Raw genomic sequence first — 21,816 nt, forward strand, 5'->3', positions numbered from 1 at the left:
AAATTCAGTAATTAACAATCTTCTAAAATATGAAGAAATGTAGTTTAGTGAATTCACATACAGCTAAAGGGGTTGGCTTTGAAACCTTATAACTTTGAAAAGAAATATTTATAAAACTGTATATTCATAGCAGGAAACATGTGAAGGCATATAAAAGGGAAACATCTTAAAAAATCCTATCATTCGCTTATGAAAGAGCTCTATGAATATAAATTACTCACACCTTCCTGAAAATTCATTTCTAATTTGTATCATGACCTTTAAACCCTAGCTTCAGGAAAGTACACTCTTATCTTGCCAAGAATGAGCATGGGCCTGTAAAACCGGCATCTTCTTACTACATTTTTCTTTTTACATTCAGTCATGTCTTACCTAATGAAAAAAGTTACAAATATAAAGTTAATATGTATTGCACCTAGAAGATAATAGGGTTATAAGGAACAGCCAGCATAGATTTGCCAAGAACAAATCATGCCAAACCAACTTAAATCTCCTTTCTTTGACAGGGTTACTTGCCTAGTGAGTGGGGGAAGGGCAGTAGATGTGATATATCTTGATTTTAGTGAGGCTTTTGACATAGAATCATAGAACTGGAAGGAACCTTGAGAAGTCATCGAGTGCAGTCCCTTGCACTCATGGAAGGACCAGGCACGATCTAGACCATCAATGGCAGGTGTTTGTCTGACCTGCTCTTAAAAATGTCCAGTGATGGAGATTCCACAACCTCTCTAGGGAATTTTATTCCAGTGCTTCACCACCCTGACAGGAATGTCCAACCTCAACCTCCCTTGCTACAATTTAAGCTCATTGCTTCTTGTTTTACCATCAGAGATTAAAGAGAATAATGTTTTACCCTCCTCTTTGTAACAACCTTTTTAGGTACTTGAAAGATGTTGTGTCCCCCTCTCAGTCTTCTCTTTTGCAAACTAAACAAACCCATTTCAGTCTTCCGTCATAGTTCATGTTTTCTAGGCCTTTAATCCTTTTTGTTGCTCTTCTCTGGACTTTCTCCAATTTGTCCACATCTTTCCTGAAGTGTGGAACCCAGAACTGGACACAATATCTAGTTGAGGCCTAATCAGTACAGAGTAGAGCAGAAGAATTACTCTGTGTCTTGATTACAGCACTCTTGTTAATGCACCACATAATGATGTTTGCTTTCTTTGCAGCAGTGTCATGCTGTTGATTCATATTTAGCTTGTGGTCCACTATGATCCTGATTCCTTTCTGCAGAACTCCTTCTTATACAGTCACTTCCCATTTTTTGTATGTGCAACTGATTATTCCTTCTCAAATGGAATACTTTGCATTTATATACTTACCTTTACATAGATCTTGATATTCAAAATACACCTTCTAGTTGTAAGTGTTCAGCATTGTTGTAAATCAGAACCCAGGTCTCAAGTTGGACACCCAAAAAATGAGGAACATACAATTAGTGACCACATCTATAAAGTTTGCTTTAAGTGATGTTGAATTCAGCATCACATTGGAATTTGGTGCCAGAGGCAGGGACAGAATCAAAATTCCCCAAGACAGGCTTCACACATCTTAGCCATAGGGCTGTTCGTTCTCATTCATTTTCTCTCTATATATAATCTCCTGCCTTCTTTACTATGCACCTTCCAACTTCAGCTACAAATGAAGCAAAGGTCCCATAGACAACAACCTCTTTTGTTACATAACTCTGATTCACCCCAAGAGGAGGTCTACCCTGTGCTCTGAACACAGCAGGAGTTTTGTGGGAAAAAAATACTATGTGATCATATAATTAGAGACTGAATGCATACACCCAAACTGGGCAAATAAAGATTGCATGGACAACTTAAATCTGGCACTTCCTAACTTTTGCATGCTTGACTTTGCAGTCTTACTAATGTTCGTTTAAAACAGTGAGGTTTGCTGCTGGATTGTTTTGTTTTATTTTGTAGTTTCTTAGGCTTTAAATAAAACAAGCTGGAACAACAGTAATTCCACTATATGACATATTGACACATGAACTGATCATCAGCAGGCTTGGCAGCATTCGCTCCACCACACAGACTTCTCATATTTTAGCATTTAGCTAATGCAGTAACTGATAGCAGCAGTAGGTTGTTATCCTCTAGACTACAAGGGTTGTTTTTTTTCCAAAAAAAGTGGCTCCCCTGCATCTAGACTGCTGCTGCTGCATTCTTTCAAAAGTAAATTGAAACAACGCGGCATTTTTTCGACCGCGGAAAACCTCGTTTTTATGAGGAATAACACCTTTTATTTTTAAGTGCTCTTTCGAAAAAAAGCGCTATGTGATGCAAACTGTGCTTTTTTGAAGGAGAGCATCCAGACTGCCTGGGTGTTCTCTTTCAAAAAAGCAGCTTGCTTTTTCAAACGTATTGGTTGTAGTCTAGACACTCTTTTTCGAAAGAGGCTTGAAGTCTAGACATAGCCATAGCAGCCCAGCATTAGAGGGGGATGAGACATACACTTTGCCAATGGGTTTAACAAATATTTGCTGAGAGCAGAGGAATTTAAGAGACTTTGCAATCTTGAGTTCCAGTCCAGGCTCTGGGGAGGAGTGTATTCTTGTGGGCACAGGTTCTTTGCCCAGTCATCCTAGTATTGACCACTCTCCGGCCCCAACTCCTCCAACCTATCAACATCTTGCCTCTTTCCCACTTCAGGCTATTCCTTCCAGCACTATTCTCCTTGTGTATCCTGTTACAGTCTCCATTTCTCAGGCTTCTCCTTCCACTCCCAATCTTCTCCAGACTCACTGAGCCTGGAGGACCATCTCTCCCCACAGACACAGACCTGGAGCTGAGGAAAGTCACCTCTTTCTTCAGCTGCCACAGCCCTGCCCATCCTAAATTCCCACACCCCTCACCTATCTCCTATTTCACTCACCTCACTCCGTGATTGCCTCCCATCCACCTCCTATTTCACCCAAGGCCACCTTACATATGAGGGTCCAGGATCACGGCACCTAACTGGTGGAGCCACACCTGTGATAGGCCTTCATTTTCTCATGTGCAGCTGCCCAGGTGCGCACCTTAGAGGGAACAATCCATGAACCACCTGAATGGAGCTCACGGAGCAGTTTTATTCTGGTGTGGGTGTCACTCCTGTTGAAACTGTTCCACTGTGGGTAAATTAAAATGCCTTCGAGGCAGAGGAGTCTCACACAAGCTGGAGAATAATTCTGTGGCCTAATGTTTAAAGTGCACACTCAGGATGTGGGAGACTCAGGATCTAGGTCCCTGCTTCACTAACTCCCAGAATCCATTCTGTACTAAGCAGCTGCCCAGGCCTTCTGCTGGTATCAAATGCAATTGCAATTTTAACCAGATTCTATTTCTTCTCTCAACACAAGATGCAGCACAGCCTAATGATATGAGTTCATTTGAGATTGGTCTGACCTCCCGTTCCTCAACTATACCATTCGTAGCAGAGGTCCTGCTTTGGGCAGGGGGCTGGACTCTATGACCTCCAGAGGTCTCTTCCAGCCCTCAGCAGGTTTTGAAGGGCACATATTCTGCTAACATGAATCCAATGCTACTCCTACAATTTCTGCTATGGCACATGTATGCCCATCAGTCATAGAATCATAGGACTGGAAGGGACCTCGAGAGGTCATCGAGTCCAGCCCCCCGCCCTCAAGGCAGGACCAAGCTCCGTCTACACCATCCCTGACAGATGTCTATCTAACCTGTTCTTAAATATCTCCAGAGAGGGAGATTCCACCACCTCCCTTGGCAATTTATTCCAATATTTGACCACCCTGACAGTTAGGAATTTTTTCCTAATGTCCAATCTAAACCTCCCTTGCTGCACTTTAAGCCCATTACTCCTTGTCCTGTCCTCAGTAACCAAGAGGAACAAATTTTCTCCTTCCTCCTTGTGACACCCTTTTAGATATTTGAAAACTGCTATCATGTCCCCCCTTAATCTTCTTTTTTCCAAACTAAACAAGCTCAGTTCATGAAGCCTGGCTTCATAGGTCATGTTCTCTAAACCTTTAATCATTCTTGTCGCTCTTCTCTGTACCCTTTCCAATTTCTCCACATCTTTCTTGAAATGTGGCGCCCAGAACTGGACACAGTACTCCAGCTGAGGCCTAACTAGCGCAGAGTAGAGCGGCAGAATGACTTCACGAGTTTTGCTTACAACACACCTGTTGATAAAACCTAGAATCATATTTGCTTTTTTTGCAACAGCATCACACTGTTGACTCATATTCAACTTGTGGTCCACTATGACCCCTAGATCCCTTTCCGCCATGCTCCTTCCTAGACAGTCGCTTCCCATCTTGTATGTATGAAACTGATTGTTCCTTCCTAAGTGGAGCACTTTGCATTTCTTTTTATTAAACCTCATCCTGTTTACCTCTGACCATTTCTCTAACTTGCTAAGGTCATTTTGAATTATGTCCCAATCCTCCAAAGAAGTTGCAACCCCACCCAGTTTGGTATCATCTGCAAACTTAATAAGCGTACTCTCTATCCCAATATCTACATCATTGATGAAGATATTGAACAGTACGGGTCCCAAAACAGACCCTTGCGGAATTCCACTTGTTATCCCTTTCCAGCAGGATTTAGCACCATTAACAACAACTCTCTGACTACGGTTATCCAGCCAATTATGCACCTACGTTATCATGGCCCTATCTAAGTTATATTTGCCTAGTTTATCAATAAGAATATCATGCAAGACCGTATCAAATGCCTTACTAAAGTCTAGGTATATGACATCCACTGCTTCTCCCTTATCCACAAGGCTCGTTATCCTATCAAAGAAAGCTATCAGATTAGTTTGGCATGACTTGTTCTTCACAAACCCATGCTGGCTATTCCCTATCACTTTATTACCTTCCAAGGGTTTGCATATGATTTCCTTAATTACCTGCTCCATTATCTTCCCTGGGACAGACGTTAAACTGACCGGTCTGTAGTTTCCTGGATTGTTCTTATTCCCCTTTTTATAGATGGGCACAATATTTGCCCTTTTCCAGTCTTCTGGAATCTCCCCTGTCTGCCATGATTTTTCAAAAATCATAGCTAAAGGCTCAGATACCTCCTCTATCAGCTCCTTGAGTATCCTGGGATGCATTTCATCAGGACCTGGTGACTTGCTGACATCTAACTTTCCTAAGTGATTTTTAACTTGTTCTTTGTGTATCCTATCTTCTAAACTTACCCTCTCTCTGCTTGTATTCACTACGTTAGGCACACCTCCAGACTTCTTGGTGAAGACCGAAACAAAGAAGTCATTGAGCATCTCTGCCATTTCCAAGTTTCCTGTTACTGCTTCTCTCTCCTCACTAAGCAGCAGTCTTTTAGGGGTACTCCGAAATCAGGATTGCCCAGAGTTTAGCAGCCTACAGCGAATGCAGCAGATTAGAGCTGCCAGGCTACAACACTGTCTTGATCTGAGCAGCCAGCTAGAGTCAAAAGGGAGCATTAAAAGCTAGCACTTGTAGTCTATGTGGTCCACCATACCCCATGCCAAAGACAACGGCACCCATTGACTGCATTTGTGGTTACTTGATGCATATGAGGTGCCTTGTCCTGTGTAAATGACTCAGAGCTGCCAAACCATCATTGTATCTCCTTGGCATGAAGAAACATGCCTTAGGTCTAAGGCATCCAAGCGTTAAGCACCCGCTGAAGGAGCTGAAGTACATCCTTTAATTACCATGAACGTGAGCTCATTCTCACTCAATGAGCTGAGACAGACATGCTCAGATCAGTCCAGCCTCTGAATCAGAGCAGAGAGCCAGCACTGTCCTTCCTGAGAGAGAAGCAGCTAAACAGTGGGGGAGAGGATTTCTTAAATCCCAAACTTTTGTTTCAAGAACACCTAGCATAATGCAGAATGCATTCATTAAATTGCCTTCCTTTTTCATTAAGCTTCCTAACTTTAGACAGACACGTTTGAAAATTATGGTCCGTATTTTTCGTTATTCAAAAGGAAATTTATAAACCCAAATGTACTTTTCCACTATTTATACTTATGTTTTGAATTGTATATGAACAAAAAAAAGAGAGTCAGTTTTGCTTTTGTTTACAGTCACTTTCTAGTCAAATTCCTTAATGAAACACCGCAGTGTTTGGGTTGCAAACCCTGCAAGAGGATGCCAATTCAGAAGGATTTTTAGTTGTTTCAAACTGTTTCTATATGATTCTTTTTAATTCATTGAAGTTCTGTGGGATGCAGATTTATGATACCTGCTTTCACAAATCTTTAATCTGGGACTAACACTCACCTGGTAGAGTCAGCTGAATAACTGCATAAACATTTTTTTCATTTTCATGGGCATCTGTCCCTTTTCACAATACAGAAGCAGGGAACTACTTCAGTGTCATTTTCTTGCAGCAGATTATGTGTGAAATGGGAGCAGCTGCAAATTGGCTTCCTTAACACCTTATCTATTTTCATCAATCTTGGCAAACTTTTTTTTTAAAAACGGAACTATTTCTCTCTTCTAAAGCACAGTTATGTCAGCAACCCAATTCTATTCAAGACTGAAATATCTGTGTACAGTCTATTTAAACTCCACCACTCACTGCATGTGAATTCGGACCCTCAGGGTTTCTTATGTTTCAGATGACAACATCCACCATGCCTAATGTAGTGTGGGGAGCTGCATTCCTTATACTCCTTTTGGTGTTAGGAATGTCATCAGCTGCGGCAGGGGAGACAAACATGTCAACCCCCAACTCAGGTCTTGGCATGAAGAGCCTTTCGGGTCAACTTCACGTATTATACTCTAAAACGCTTGCACGCGCGTGTGCGCACACACACACTTTAATTTGCTTGTGCAAATCTAGTGCACATGATCAAAGCTCTGGAATCTACAGTTCTCTATTTTGTCACAAAACAGGCTCAGGAAGGGCAACAAAAGTTTCAAGTTTCTCCCTGTGCTTGAAACATGACTTGGAAGAATCACCTCTAGGATCGTCTACTTTATTAAAATCTGCACAGGTTGAATCTCTCTAAATCCAGCACCCTTAGGACCTGATTGGTGCTGAACCAGAGATTTTGCCAAACCACAAGAGGTCAATATTGTCTAGAAGCATTGCCGACACAGTTGTCTGTGGATCAGGCACAAAGGGGGACACTAAAGAAACACACTGATCAGTAAGCCACACAGGCTCAATTTACTGTTTTCACTACAGTTAGCCGATGACTTTGAAAACATTAAGGCCATGTCCGCTGGCTCCCTAGACACCTTGGAGGAGCCTGGCATTCTCTGCTCAGTGTCTCCTTCTGGGTGCCTGATTTTGACCCTCTGACCCTCCCTGCTGTCCTGTTTTCTCATTAGCTGTTCCCCAGAATTGTTTGGAATCTCGGTCCAATAGCTTCTTCCCTTATGCTGGGGTGAGGAGCCATTAGCTGTGGGGATTCCCAATGGGTTCTAGTTGCCTGGACTCTCACACCTCTCTCTCCTTTATCCCATGGCCAAGTTTCTCTTTCCCCACACACACCTTTTCTCAGGAGGACGCACTGGAGTCTTCTTGGTCACACTGGCCACCAGGGTGGTTATCCAACTTCCACCCAGAAAAATTGCATTTCTTGGGTGGGGGACACCCCTTTTACTATGTTTCTGCCCATTGGTCTTCATACTAAGGACAACCCAATTGACTTCTCGCCTTGCTTTTCTCCTGATTCCAAGAACTGGTGCTGGGAGAAGTTCTTCAGCACTGTAGAGCTCTAGATTAGAGAACTGGGAGGGTGGAGCAAGGAGGGCAAGGGGCTAAGCTCGTTTTGCTGAGGTTGTTAAAACATGGCCCTTTGCCCGTTCTAGCAAAGGCTAGAGAAATACAAACCCTCCTTACCAAATTACATAACTTTGTTAGACACAGTGAGAACAAAACTGTCTACCATCCCCTTGTGTAACATACTACTTCCGGAAGCTGCCCACGGCCTTCAACATGCTTGGATGTTGGACCTCCCCCAATGCGATTGAACCTATTCACATCTCCAAACCCAATATCTAAGCCTACTTAAATGCCATTCAGAAGCTGTTAGCCCATCAATTTCAGTGATAATTTGGTGAATGGACTTGTCAAACAAATTGCCTTTATTATGGCCTGATTAAAGGCAAGCAGGGAGCTGGGGCTTTTCTCCTGCCACTGCTAAACTCCCTCCCCCATCAGCTTGCACAAACACAACCAGCCAATTAGCAGGTAGGTGACAAAGGCAGCTGACAATTTAAGTCAGCCCTGCTTAAAAAACACTCTGGCAGCATTTAAACATGGGGAAAGGTCTTCAAAGGATAGTCACAAAAGCTGCAGAGCAGTTAGCCAGCACACAGGACCGAGACGAGGTGTTTATCACAAACATTTTATTGTGGGGGCACCAGATTGGGGCCCATTATGCCGGTGTTGTAGAGGCATAATCGATGACAAATCCCAGCCCCAGAGAAGTTCATCAAAAACACAGGATTGCTTTGACCCCTGTACGTGTGATAGCCAACAGCAGGGTTGAACCAGGGGCCTCCAGAGCTAAAAACATCTACTGCTACAGTTTGAGCTAAAGAGCTTTGTCCTGGAGGAGCACTTGTAAGATACCCACCCATGGGGTACATGGACAGCAGCTCTTGGCAAAGCTAGCAACTTTTACATTTTAAGTCACGACTAAGGACCACATTTGATCCCATCCATATCCATCCAGCACCATGAGTGAACAAATGGATATAAGCTGGCTAGTAGGAAGTTTAGACTTGAGATTAGACGAAGGTTTCTAACCATTAGAGGAGTGAAGTTCTGGAACGGCCTTCCAAGGGAAGTAGTGGGGGCAAAAGATTTATCTGGCTTCAAGATTAAACTAGATGGCTGTGTCTAGACTGGCAAGTTTTTCCGCAAAAGCAACTGATTTTGCGGAAAAACTTGCCAGCTGTCAACACTGGCCGCTTGAATTTCCGCAAGAACACTGACTTCCTACTGTAAGAAATCGGTGCTTCTTGCGGGAATACTATGCTGCTCCCGTTCAGGCAAAAGTCCCTTTTGCGCAAAACTTTTGCGCAAAAGGGCCAGTGTAGACAGCTCAGATTTGTTTTGCACAAAAAAGCCCCGATCGCAAAAATGGCAATCGGGGCTTTTTTGTGCAAAAGCGCGTCTAGATTGGCACGGACGCTTTTCCGCAAAAAGTGCTTTTGCGGAAAAGCGTCCGTACCAATCTAGATGCTCTTTTCCGCAAATGCTTTTAACGGAAAACTCTTCCGTTTTATTTATTTATTTATTTGCTCAACAACTATGGCCTCTCCCCCCGCCCCCTTTTTTTTTTCCTTCAACAGAATTTTTTCCCAGTGGTTTTTTTGTGGGGGGGGGGGATGTTCAGTATTTTTGTTTCAACCATCTGGCAACCCTATCTGCATCAGGGGCTTGTGTCGATGCAGCTGTGATGATGGCTAACATGCAGGCAAACCCCCAGTGCAGAGGAGGCGTGAGGCACAGCGATGGGTGCAGAATCAAATTCACACAGAAGGCAGGATACACTGGTGACTAGGAAATCCAAAGTGGAGGATGACCGGAAGGCAACCCCACCACTCACCCTCAGAGCTGATTTAAACCCTGCACCTGCAGCGAGAAGCCCTTTGGTCAATATCTGCTCTGGAGCAGATCTACGTTGACTTCCATGGGGGCTGTGCCTCGGGTCACCACACAGTGCTCAGCACAGGATCAGGCCTGGAACGAGCCCTAGACTTGACCACTACCACTCTCCTTCCTGCTTTCTGGGGCTTCTCACCACTTAGTCCTGCTGGGCCAGCTCCCTGGTCTCCACCAGCCAAGGCACAGAGCTCAGATCACTGCCCCCCCATGAAGCAGTATAGACACAGAAACTCTTCAGGTCCAAAGAAAATGAAGTTTGGGGCTCAGTTTCCCAGGATACCGCTCCTCAAATGGGATCAGAACCCCAAAGGAATTATTTAGGTAAGCTCCCTTTAATGATGAAAGGGGGAATGTATACACTGATTGCTCCCCCAGGTCACAATTATATACACTGGGCCCGATAGTAAATAAAAGTGATTTTATTAAAGCACAAGCAGTAGGATTTAAGTGGTTATAAGTGAGAACAGGCAGAGCAAAGTAGCTTAAACCCCTGCTGTAACCCCTGTTTAAAATAACAGAAAACACTTAGCGAATTCTGACACTAAAACCTCAGTACAAACATATTACAAACTCACATATAAATGTTCAGTGAGTTGCCTATACACAGGTGTGGAGGGCAGAGCGTGTTTTGTTTCGACACCAATAGTCACTGCAAGCATGGAAGACTGAGCTTGATAAGTTTGTGGAAAGGGTGGTAAGATTAGACTGCCTGTAGCCAATATCCCCAGCAGCTGGTGACAGGGCACTAAGCGGGGAAGGCTCTGAGTTATTACAGAGAATTCCTTCCCCAGTTCTGGCGAGTGGGTCTAATGGACAGGCTCAGGGTACAACTGATCGCCACGCTTGGGGATGGGAAGGAATTTTTCCCTAGCGATCCTATGGGAGTTTTGCCTTCCTCTACAGCATGGAGCAATGGTAACTTGTAGGTTTTAACTAAAATAAACAGTGGATTCTCAGCAACTTGAAGTCTTGAAAACCATGATGTGAGGATTTCAAGTAACTCAACCAGAGGCCAGGGGTCCAGTACAGGAACAGTTGGGTGAGGCTCTGGGCCTGCAGTGTAAGGATGTTGGACTAGATGATCACAGTAGTCTCTTCTGACTGGAAAGTCTATGGCTACGTCTAGATTGGCATGATTTTCCGGAAATGTTTTTAATGGAAAAGTTTTCCATTAAAAGCGTTTTCGGAACAGAGTGTCTAGACTGACGCGGATACTTTTCCGCAAAAGCAATTTTTTCGGAAAAGCGTCCGTGCTAATCTAGACGCCCTTTTCCACAAAAAAGCCCTGATCGCCATTTTCGCGATCGGGGCTTTTTTGCGGAAAACAAATCTGAGCTGTCTACACTGGCCCTTTGGCGCAAAAGTTTTGCACAAAAGGACTTTTGCCCGAACGGGAGCAGCATAGTATTTCCGCAAGAACACTGACAATCTTATATGAGATCGTCAGTGTTCTTGCGGAAATTCAAGCGGCCAGTGTAGACAGCTGGCAAGTTTTTCCGGAAAAGCGGGTGATTTTCCGGAAAAACTGGCCAGTCTAGACACAGCCTATGAGAATAGCAAGAATCAATGAGTAGTCCTGTGGCACCTTACAGACTAACAATATATATATATATATATATATATATCGTACTGGTTGGACCTCTCTGGCCTGGCATTCTCAGGACCTGACCAGTCTTGAATGAGGGAATTTGCCGAACCAGGGGAGGTCCTGTGCTGCCAGATTTCTAGTCCTCCACTGGCTCTGCTTCCAGCCCCAGCTGATCACGCTGCTGACAGCCTCAGCTGGGCTGCCTGCTGATGGTTCCAGCTCAATGGGCTGCTGTGCCACTGCAGCCAAGCTCCTCTGCCAAGCTGCTGCTCCCTTCCCCTACCAGGCTGCCACAGCCTGGTCCCCCTGCCTCTCTGTCATAGCCCCTCTGCCGATTTGCCACATGGCTCCGGATCAACTCCAGCTCAAGCTCCCTGGCGTGCATGGCTCCAGCCCGCTGCCAGGCTGCTGTGTGGCCCTGGCTCCCCAGTTCGTGCAGCCCCCCTGCTGGGTTGCCACATGGCCCCATCTCCCCTGACAAGCTGCCTTGCAGCCCTAGCCCTGGCTTCCCTGCTGGGTGGCTGCTAAGGGCTCCCAGCAGCCAGCCCTCCTGTTGCCTGACTCCTTGACACCAGGGTTCTCTGGTCCAGGAACATCCAGGGTCCTGCCAGACCAGAGTCCTGGTTTAGGGAGATACAACGTGTAACATGAGCTTTCATGGGAAAAACCCTCTTCCTCAGATGAGCAGAATCAACAAGTAAATGTGCAGCAGGGATTTCACTGGGCTAGTCATTAATCCTAGGGGTCCAAGAGATCAGCAGTTTAGTTCTAGCTTTGCTGCAGACTTCAGATGGAACTTCAGACCCCAAAACCTTTGTGCCACCCTCAGATAGCCCATTGGTAAAGGAGAATAATATGGCTCTGCTTCCCAGGGTTTAATAATGTTTGTAAAGCCTTTGATGTTCTCAGCTGGGATGTGCTCCAGAAGTGCAAAGTATTCGGATTACATAGAAAGACTAGAGAGAATACTGCATGTGCAGGTAAGAAAAGCTGCCATTTAGAAGTTTGTTTGTTGCTCTTTTCCTTTTGGAAGGGGATGACGACGTGTGGCCGTCACTAAAGGCTACAAATGCTAAAGCGTAGAGTTTGGTTCCCTGGTGACTGTCTAGGACCAGAGGATTCTCAGCCTGAGATCCACTGAACAGAAACACAATGTGACTAATCACACACGTTAGTGCCAAACACTAATATCAACTAACACAGCAGCTCATGCTTTTTTTGCAGGAGCGGAGGCAGAATGCCAAGTTGACACCCCCTGCACACACGCAGCTGATTAAACTATAACAAAAACCTTCAAAACTCTTCACATAGTTCAAATACTTCCCATAAAAGGCATTTTTATTTTGACGTCTCAGATTACAAGAGCCCCTAATGTGCCACTCACTTAATTTGCTCCTTTTTATGACGTTCAAGTTGCTTTGGCAGTAGGGTCCTTGGAAAACCTAAGGCAGATTGCTCACTCTAGAGCAGTGGTTCCCAACCTTTTTTATACTGCAGACTGGCAAACTCATTCAAAAACTTTTGGTGGACTGGCACAGAAACATTTGCATATTTATCATGGTAATTAATGTGTTTGCATATTTCCAAATTCATTGTGATAATTTATTCGTGTATTCATTGTGGGTAATTAATTGTAAGCGGTCACGTTATTTTACATTGTGTCTGTATGCACGTAATGTATGCATTCATTGTGTGGATGGGAAGATCAAAATCATACATTGCAAAACAGATGGCATGCTTTACAGAATAGTTCTGGTTTTCACTCATTTTTGCCTCTCTCCAAAGGGGTACAGCAGACAGGGCAGGAGAAGGGGGGCTGTGGCCAAGAGGAAGAAGGGAGGGAAAGAAAAGAAAGGGGAGACCAAGCCGGGGAGAGGCTGGGCTGAAAGCGGCGGGGTGCTGACTCCAGCTTGGAGGGCTTCTCCTGCCTTTTCCTCTTGCCCCACCCCAGCCGCCTGGGTAGTGGCAATCCCAAGCACCCCACCAAGTCTCAGTCCCAGCCACCCCACCAAGGGGTCCCTAAGCCAGCCCCCCCAGGCTCAATGTGGCCAGGTGGCCCTGCTCTGCCACATTGCCCAGCCGCCCCTGGAGCTAGTAGTCATGGCCCCCAGAGCAGCCCCATTGCGCCATGTGGGCCGGCTGCCCCCGGAGTAGCCCCACTGTGCCATGTGGGCCAACCAGCCCTGGAGTAGCTCCAGCTCCCAGAGGAGCCCCACCCCCTGGAGAAGCCCTGCTCCGCCATGCGGCCCAGCCACCCCAGAGCAGCCCCATTCCACTATGTGGGCTGGCTGCGCCCGGAGTTGCCCCATCCCCCAGAGCAGCCGCGCGCCACGGGGCCCTGCCAGCTGGGCTGCATGGCTGCTATGCAGCAGGAACTAGGGCCGTGGTGAGGTTGCCCCAGTAGGGTCGGCCTGGCTCTAGCCACAGCAGCTCACAGCACCACTCACTGTGGGAGGGTGGAAGGAGAATTTTTAGTGCACACCCAGGCACACACCTTGGGAACTGTGTTCCCCAGTGGGCGGGGCTCATTAGCAGCTAGAGGCATGGCCTTGCAGAATGCTGCAGCCCAGCAGACACAGGTTCGCGGCCTGCCACCGGTCCATGGAGCAGTAGTTTAGAACCACTGGTCTAGTGGGTAGGATGATGCCCTGGGAGTCCAGAGACCATCATTCTATTCCCAACTCTGCCACCATCACTCACATGACCTAGAGCACGTCACGCAGTCTCTTTGGGCCTCTGCTTCCCTTCCCTTCATCTATCCATTTATATTTCTCTTCAGGCAGGACCTGTCTCTCATTGCACACTGGGGCCGTTGCTCTCAGTCGGGTGCAGAGAACCAGTGAACCAAACTGCAAACCTTGTATATCAGTGGTGCACAACCTTTTTCGATGTGCTACCTCTGCGCTGCGGGGGCTGCCAACTGCCAGGCTCAGCCCCCGGCAGGCCAGATGTAGACGCTGCACCGCGGGGGCCGCCAACTGCTGGGCCCAGCCCGCAGCTGGCCGGTTCTAAGCACTGTGACCCCCCTGGGAAGACATCCGTGACCCATGGGTTGCTCCCCACTGCTGTATATGATGGAAACCACCTCAAGGCAGCAGCCTTTAGTCCCTATGGCAGTATGAACAATATGTCAGGGCCTTCTCTTGCAGTGCTAATGCAGACCAAGCTCTGCCAAAAAGTGTGTTTCGCTTGTGCAGGGACTACAGATTTGAACTCTCAATAACCATTTTCCTCACGGGAGCACTACCGTGTGAGTGCCTGTTTTCCCAACAGGGATGCTGCTCCACAACCCAGGAGACCTGCGTCTCACCCTGAACCTCCACCCTGCGCTCTCCTTCCCCAAATGGCCAGCAGTTGGAATTGCAATGGAAACCCAGAGTGGGAAACCAGGGTGTGCCAAGGCTTCCTGGTGCTCTGCAGAACAGCGATAAATCCTAGAGCATGAACAGGCTCAAATGTGAGTCCAATTCAGCCCAGCCCAGCCAGGACAAAGGCGGCTACAACACAGGTTTTCAAGGGGTGAGGGCAAAGCCCACACTAGGCATCAGTGGACTATGCAAATTGCTTAAGGCCCTGAGCAACTCAAGGGGCCCTGTTTGCTTTGTATTATAAAGAATGGGGAAGGGGAGAGAATGTTTCTGTGGTGTTTAGGGCCCCCAATGGCTGGTACTTGCTGTGGGTGAGAGCTGCAAGCAGGAGATAATGGAGGGAGGAATAGAATAAAAGCCATTGAGCCTATGGGGGCAAACACTGTGACCATATTGGACTGTCACTCTGGTGAGGTCCCTTGTCTCTACGACTGATGAAAATTCAGACAAGGACCTGGAGGGGGGGATGACCTGGAGCTGGTTTCCCTGCTTTCCCGGTGACCTTTGCCTCTGAACCCCCAGGATAGCTCTTTACCACCCACCAGTGAGAGAGGTCTGCGTGCTCTGCTCTCCCAGCCACAGCGACCATGGTATTCAAATAGCGAGACCAAATGTACATTCAGCTCCCTTTGCAGGAGAATCCAATGTCTCTTGCCAGGAGATCCTTAACTCCCTGTTCTGGGTGGTAGCAAACAATCTATACCTCTGATTTGCCTTCATAATACAATATAAGATAAGAAAATGTGCAGCAGGTGGACTCCCCCTTATGTTCAAGAATAAATATTGTATACCATTTCTGAGCCAGCATCCCTCCATAGAGAGAGAGCACGTTTGGCCCAAACTTCGGTGATGTGTCAAGAGGGCTGCCCATCACGGATGGTGGCAATAGGATGAAACCGTTATTAGTGTTTATCTTTGTAAAATCATTGCAGGTGGGGAGGCAGAGAAGTGCTAGCTATTGTTAGGAGGAATATTGTAGCTTTATCTAGTACTTTTCACCCAGAGGATGCCAAAGCACTTCACACACAAAGCAGTGTTATGGCAGCACCCACAAAGTGACAGGCTCTGTCCATACCTAGAGTGAGACTTGCTCCCCATTCCATAGTCTTCCGTGTGAGAAAACAAGTGACAAAAAGCCCTCCCCACCCCCTCAACATTTCAAAACAGCATCCAACCGCTTGCAGCACAGCAAGTGGGTAAGAGAAGAGAGACTTTGCACAAAGACAACAACAGGTGCCATGGACCGCACTGAACCCTTCCATAATCATTAGACTTCTTGGAAATGCCAAAGCACAGAGTTTCATTGGTGGGATTTGAATCTGTAGTTGAATGAAAGTTAGACATTGCCATGCTAATGCTTAGACCACTGACCTATCCCCTCCTTTTTCACTGATCACAGTAGAGCTTTGGTATTGTTAGTACCCGGTAAGACATGATTTTGCTACCACTGACTTTCTTACACCCTCTTTTAAAGGAGAAGCATCTTTCTAAGCAGGCATCCCCACATACTATTGATTTTTTTTCTGACTGAGCTGCTATCATTGACTTTGTGCTTCCCCTTACCGCTGGGGCCAACTGACCTTTATGCTAGTGCCTTAAGATCACAATGTACATCATTATGCTTTTGCCAGTAAGGCTGGTTGGGATGTAAAGTGTCTAGATTTCAGTAGCATCAGCACAGGAACTAAAATATAAAAGGCAGTTTCAACAGTTGTTCCTAAGCAGCCCACCCCGCACACATCCACTCTGCACCAGCTTGCTTTGAACGATGGATACAGAGAAAGCTCAGGGCTTATAGAAACTTTAAAGGGAACAAACCACTATAAATTGGAAGTGCCTCAGCTCTTTCCATTCACAGGCAGATCTGCTTTGAATGGCAGCCACAGAATTGATCTGCCCCCAAAAAAGACTGAATCGCAGGCAGGTCAGCCCCTTCAATACACTTTAAGTAAAAGACTTAAAACCCACAATATTCTAGTTCCCAACTCTACAATAAACACCTCCTTTATAACACAAAGCCCTCTGCAACATGCAGATGCATTGGGCTCCCTATAGCCAAGTTGTAATGTTGTGATGTATTGAAACTGCTATCCTGTACTTCAGTTTAAATCTTTTGATGGCACAGTTCTCATTACTGACATTTTTCCACCAACAAACTATAATAGGCAGCCCTCATCCACTAAAATGTTTTAAAACACTCTATAAATAGAATATCCTGAATGGATCTTAGTTTGAAGAAAACACACAAATGCATTCACAATTTGATTAGATATTCTGGAGTCAATATAGCCCCCATCACTGATGAGCTGAATGATTATTCCTAATCTCGTGCAAAATTAGATCTGCATTATTGTTTTAGAGGCTGGGGCTGCTTTGACACATCTACATAGCCACAGGGAAAAGCAGCAGAAATCTAATTTTAAAGCAACTATTACAGCTACATAAAATAGTCATAAAACATATAGTATTTCACATGTTAAAGTGCAATACATGTGACTATTGTGAAAGTTTCATGATACATGCTGTGAAAAAAATGTGAAACTGATAAAGATTTCTTTACAAATGAGTACCTGTAATTTTTTAGAATTGTATAAGGAAACATAAGGTCAGATTCCAATTCATTTACCCATTGCTAGTAGCATCTTGCTCTCTCAGTATTCCTATTGATTGCAATTAACTATTAAAGGTGATTAAAAGTACTATTTAATAAAATCAAAGATGTCAGAATCTGGACCATAATCAAATATCTTGCTCCTGATGTATTAGTTTTAAATTGTGTCCAGATACTTTCCAGCTCTGTAACCTTTCCCTTTTCCACCCTCTCAGAAATACATATTTCTATCCAATGCCACAGACTTAGGAAAGTTTACATAATCCCTTTCTTCCCCCATTTCCTGAAGTTATTCAGAAAAATCTCTGAAATATGTTAACTGGGGTTGCTAAGAAGATTTTTAAACACTTGAAATTGAAATCCTCTTAATTTAAGAACTGTTTCATCATATTTTCAAAGAATTGCTCTCAGACAGGCTTGGATCCACTTTTTTTGGGCTGTTCTTAAAGAATATTTATTACTAACTCTGACTTCTAATCAATACACTGGAAAGGATTAGAGTTTCACTCCTACCTGAAAAGTCTGAGGAAGTCTTAGCAAAGTTGCTGAGAGCTGTCAAGCACATGACTCCTAAGAGAAAGGTAGAAGTGGAAGACACATCTGGGCAGTTCATCCTTAAATATCCTCAACTGCTTGTTTTCTTTCAGAGAAAAGAAATCTCTTTCTCCACCCAGCCTGATACTCCTCATTGCAGAGAGACCACTACTAGTCCCCTGGCTTGTGAATAATCACAGCAACCAGGCAGGAAGCAAAAGCACTCACTGCACACACATCCCTGGGAGTGAGTGAATGGGGTGAATGAAACTGACTAATGAGACTGACCTACCTGGGCCTTGGCGGAATTCCCAGGGTCCTAAAGCCCACTTCTTCAAACTCCTCAGGATACCCTGAGCACAAAGTTTGTTCCAATCCACTGCTATTGGCATTGTTGTAATTTTCTATAGTGGGAGTCCTGAATGCCAATGAACAAAACTGCAAACCCTGTAAATGATAGCAACCACTTCAATCCAGGGAGTGCAGCAAAACACCCACTTCCAGAACCTCTGGCCATGGCTAATGCAGATAATCCCAGATGCTGGTAAATTTGCTGCAGTTTTACAGGGTTACAAGCCTATTATGCTATAGATCAGTGGTTTTCAAACTATGGATGGTAACCCAGTACTGGGTTGCAGAATGCCAGGCACTAGGTCGCTTTGCTTTAAAATGACCAGGGGACCAGAGGGGATATTAAGGCAGGCTTCTGACTGGAGAGCATCAGCAGCCTTCCTGCAGACCACGTTACACCCTAGAAGTGACCAGCAGCAGAGTCTGGGCACAGGAGCCAATGAAAGCTGGCGGGGGAGGGCCTGCAGACAAGAGCAGCACACAGAGCCTCTTTTACACCTCCAGCTTAGGAGGTGGAAGCAGCCAGCAGCATGTCCAGAGCACAGTTCCTACCACAGTGTCAGGATGGGCAGAAAACCTGCCTTAGCACCTCCGCTGCATGGGTTCCACCAGAGGTAAGCCTGTGCCCAAGTCCAGAGCTCCCTGCTGAACCTCTCATCCCCAGCCCCACCCCAGAGCCTGCCCTCTAGTCAAAAGATATAATTATGTAGGGTTGTGAGCCTCGACAATTTTCTTCAACTGGTTCACAAGAAAAAAAAGTTTGAAAGACACTGCTCTAGATATTTATCTCAATTGCTCTTGCTAAGATGGATAGGCATCACTGTAGCTTGTAGGTCTGAGGTAATAAGCACTTATTTCTACACGGAGTTCATCCCAATCACCATATTGTATACTGCTTACTAGGCAGGATAGATAAGCAATATCAAGACCTCTAGAAACTTACCAGCTGTTTCCTATGTTTGGGCAAGTGAAACTCTCTGGCAGCATTTGCCTGAAGCTGCTCATCTTATTAGCTGGTGTTAAGTGGGTTCTGTAAAGTCATTGGTATAACAAAAAGGAGAGAGATTCTGGTGACAAAAAGATCCAAAAGCCCTGAGTTGAGACCCTCAAGAGCAGCTTAATATAAAGAGCAGTCTCGAGCAGACTTTTATGTTATTGTTAATAATGTTGAGCCCAGGAAAGGGGTGAGTTTTTAGCATCTAGTATATCGGCTTTGGTTCTGTGTAGGTTTGGAAAGACTTCCCATAGCCAATGTAAACCAAAGAAACAATGTATCAGTGCATGTCTTCACTACAGGTCAAAGGGCATCAATCAATTCAGCAGGGATCAATTTAGAGAAAGTAGGCACGATAAATTGACCACCGAGCACTCTCCCGTTGATTCCGATACTGCAGCAGAAGGAGAACAGAAAAGGGAGTCAATGAGAGAGCATTAGCTGTTGACTTACTGCAGTGAAGATACCACCGCAGTAAGTAGATCTTAGTATGTCAACTTCAACTGCTTTATTCACATAGCTGATGTTGTGTAGCTTACACTGATGGCCCATGTTAGTGTAGGCTAGGCCTCAGCTTTTTACAACTGGACAGTTCAGTTTAAACTTATCTCCATAAATGCCTTTATCCTTAGGGCATATGGGAGCATCAGCTGAGAGTTTCAAACTGAAAATGGCCACCTGTCTCAAATATAGCAGAGACAAAGCATTATTCTTTCATTGCTTATGGTCCCCAAGGATATTAGTTGGTGGAAATCTGTAACTCCTCCTTAAGAGACCTTGAAATCCAGCCATCCCTCCAAATATGTTTCCCAGGGGATATAGTAAAATACATTATGTGCCTTGTTTGTGAGCTGGAAATACATGTGATCAGACAAATTTAGGAGGTGACAAAGCCTAATAGAGGCCTTGCTCCAGAGAGGCAGGATACAATCACCCAAGAGAGAGCATAATCATATATTAAACTGATGCAACTCTTGATCTCAGCCAAGAGGACTGACTGCTTGCCCACTTTGTAGGATTTCTTTGGAGTATGATGTACTGAAACTGTTATGTTGACAAAGCTGTCCCATCCATAGGACAGTTCGGGGCAGCTGCCCCAGGCTCCATGCTTTGGGGGGGGCCCTGTGGCATATAACTCAACCTTCCTATGGACAGGATGGCCCCCCTTATTGATGTTAGCTGGGGGGTTCAAGACAGCCTGGGGTATTACTTGGAGAGGCCTGGTGCAGGAGGCCAGCAGGATCCCGCCCTTTGCACTCACCGTCAGAATCAGACCCTGTTGTGCCAGGCACTGTACAAACACTGAAAAAAAGACCATCCCAACCTACATCTGGCTCCAAAAGTTTCCTGCAGGCCAATTTCATAACCTAGTGTCCGTTTTCGTCTATGTGACATAGCAGAAGTATGGCTTTATGCAATGGGATAACAGTTCCACACATCACTTCAGGGCAGGGATGACACTGTGAAACAGACCAATTTATCCTGGAGAACAAACTCCAGACGCCAAGCAATGGAATAGAAAATTGACATCTTTTAAAAATATCTAATGTTATATGTTTGTTTATAAATGCAGCCAATGGGTTTACAAAGGCAGACGTGTCTTGCTAGGACTTGTGGGAGAGAGGTGATTTTTTTCCTCACATAAATATGTTTATAAATAAGGAGGTGGGTAGATCAAGATTTGAAATGGAGAAAACAGGCCTGGGCTTATCAGTATGTCTGTTAAGGGTGATTTTTTTTTTAAACCAAATCAAGCACTAGCATGGATACAGTTATATGTATCTAAAGATGCCTCAGGCCAGTTTAAGATACTTTGCTTCCCAAACTTGGAATATGTGGTACCAGGACTAGCACAACTACAGCCACACTAGCAGGATGGGTTGCAGAAAAACTGCCTCATGCCCAAAACCCCTAAATCTTATGAGTGATTCTCACAATTGTCAAAAGTCCCATTGAAATGGATGGGATTACATCATATAAGGGCTATCTACTCATGTTTGTAATATCAGACCCTTAATATAATCCAGTTTTATACAACAAACAAAAATAAAAGGGTTTTACAAGTATCATTATTTTCCTATACTAAAAGAAAATTATGCAAAATATTTGAAATGTTTCAAATGTTTGTCATTTGAAATTCTCTCACTTTGTTTCTCTACATTGGCCCAGTTTTGCAAAACAAGTGTGAACTCCCAGGAGTTTTCAATCAAGACTACAGTTGTTTTTGAGTGACTGTTTTATGATCTTATTGTTGTTTAGACATGGTCCTACTTAGAGCAAAAGCCACATTGAGGATACATTTGCTTATGAAAGTGCATGTTTTGACACTCCGAACAAGCCCCTCCCTTTTCTGAAAGTTCTGCAAAATGGGAGAAAATTGGGAGGCTGTAAAATGCTCAGAAATATTTTCAGAATATAAAATATCTCCTCATCTGTTTGCACTAAGTAACTAATGTTTAAGCCTTTCTCAGATGACAATTCCTTTAATCACATAATATTGTAGACTGGAAGAGTCTGAACAAACTGATGAAATTTCAGGGACACATTCATCCACTGAATATGATGGCGTTATGCCAGGCATGGGGGAGGGCATTGGTAAGTGCAAAGGGCAGTCTTGTGCTTAAGGCACTGGGCTAGGTCGCAAGTGCGGTTCTGTTCCCAGCTATATCACACATTTGCCATGTGTCCTTGGGTAAGTCCCTTCGGGAAGTCACCACATCAGTTGGGCATGTGCAATCGCAGCCCATGTGGACATGCCTGAGCTAGCCTTAATCTGG

The 21,816-nt window shown here is 45.0% G+C and overlaps 1 protein-coding gene across 1 annotated transcript in view; it reads right to left on the bottom strand.

The window, feature by feature from the left end:
- EVA1A (eva-1 homolog A, regulator of programmed cell death) overlaps nt 1–17,926 on the bottom strand; it is a 283,259-nt gene extending 265,333 nt beyond the window's left edge. Inside the window, exon 1 of the mRNA XM_075923396.2 lies at nt 17,674–17,926. Within this exon, the coding sequence (XP_075779511.2) occupies nt 17,674–17,773 (100 nt within the window). The 5' untranslated portion in view covers nt 17,774–17,926. The remainder of the gene's footprint in view (nt 1–17,673) is intronic.
- Nucleotides 17,927–21,816: the final 3,890 nt, after the last annotated feature.

This window comes from Pelodiscus sinensis, chromosome 3 (assembly GCF_052426305.1).
Source record: "Pelodiscus sinensis isolate ZL-2025 chromosome 3, ASM5242630v1, whole genome shotgun sequence".
Lineage (NCBI taxonomy): Eukaryota > Metazoa > Chordata > Testudines > Trionychidae > Pelodiscus > Pelodiscus sinensis.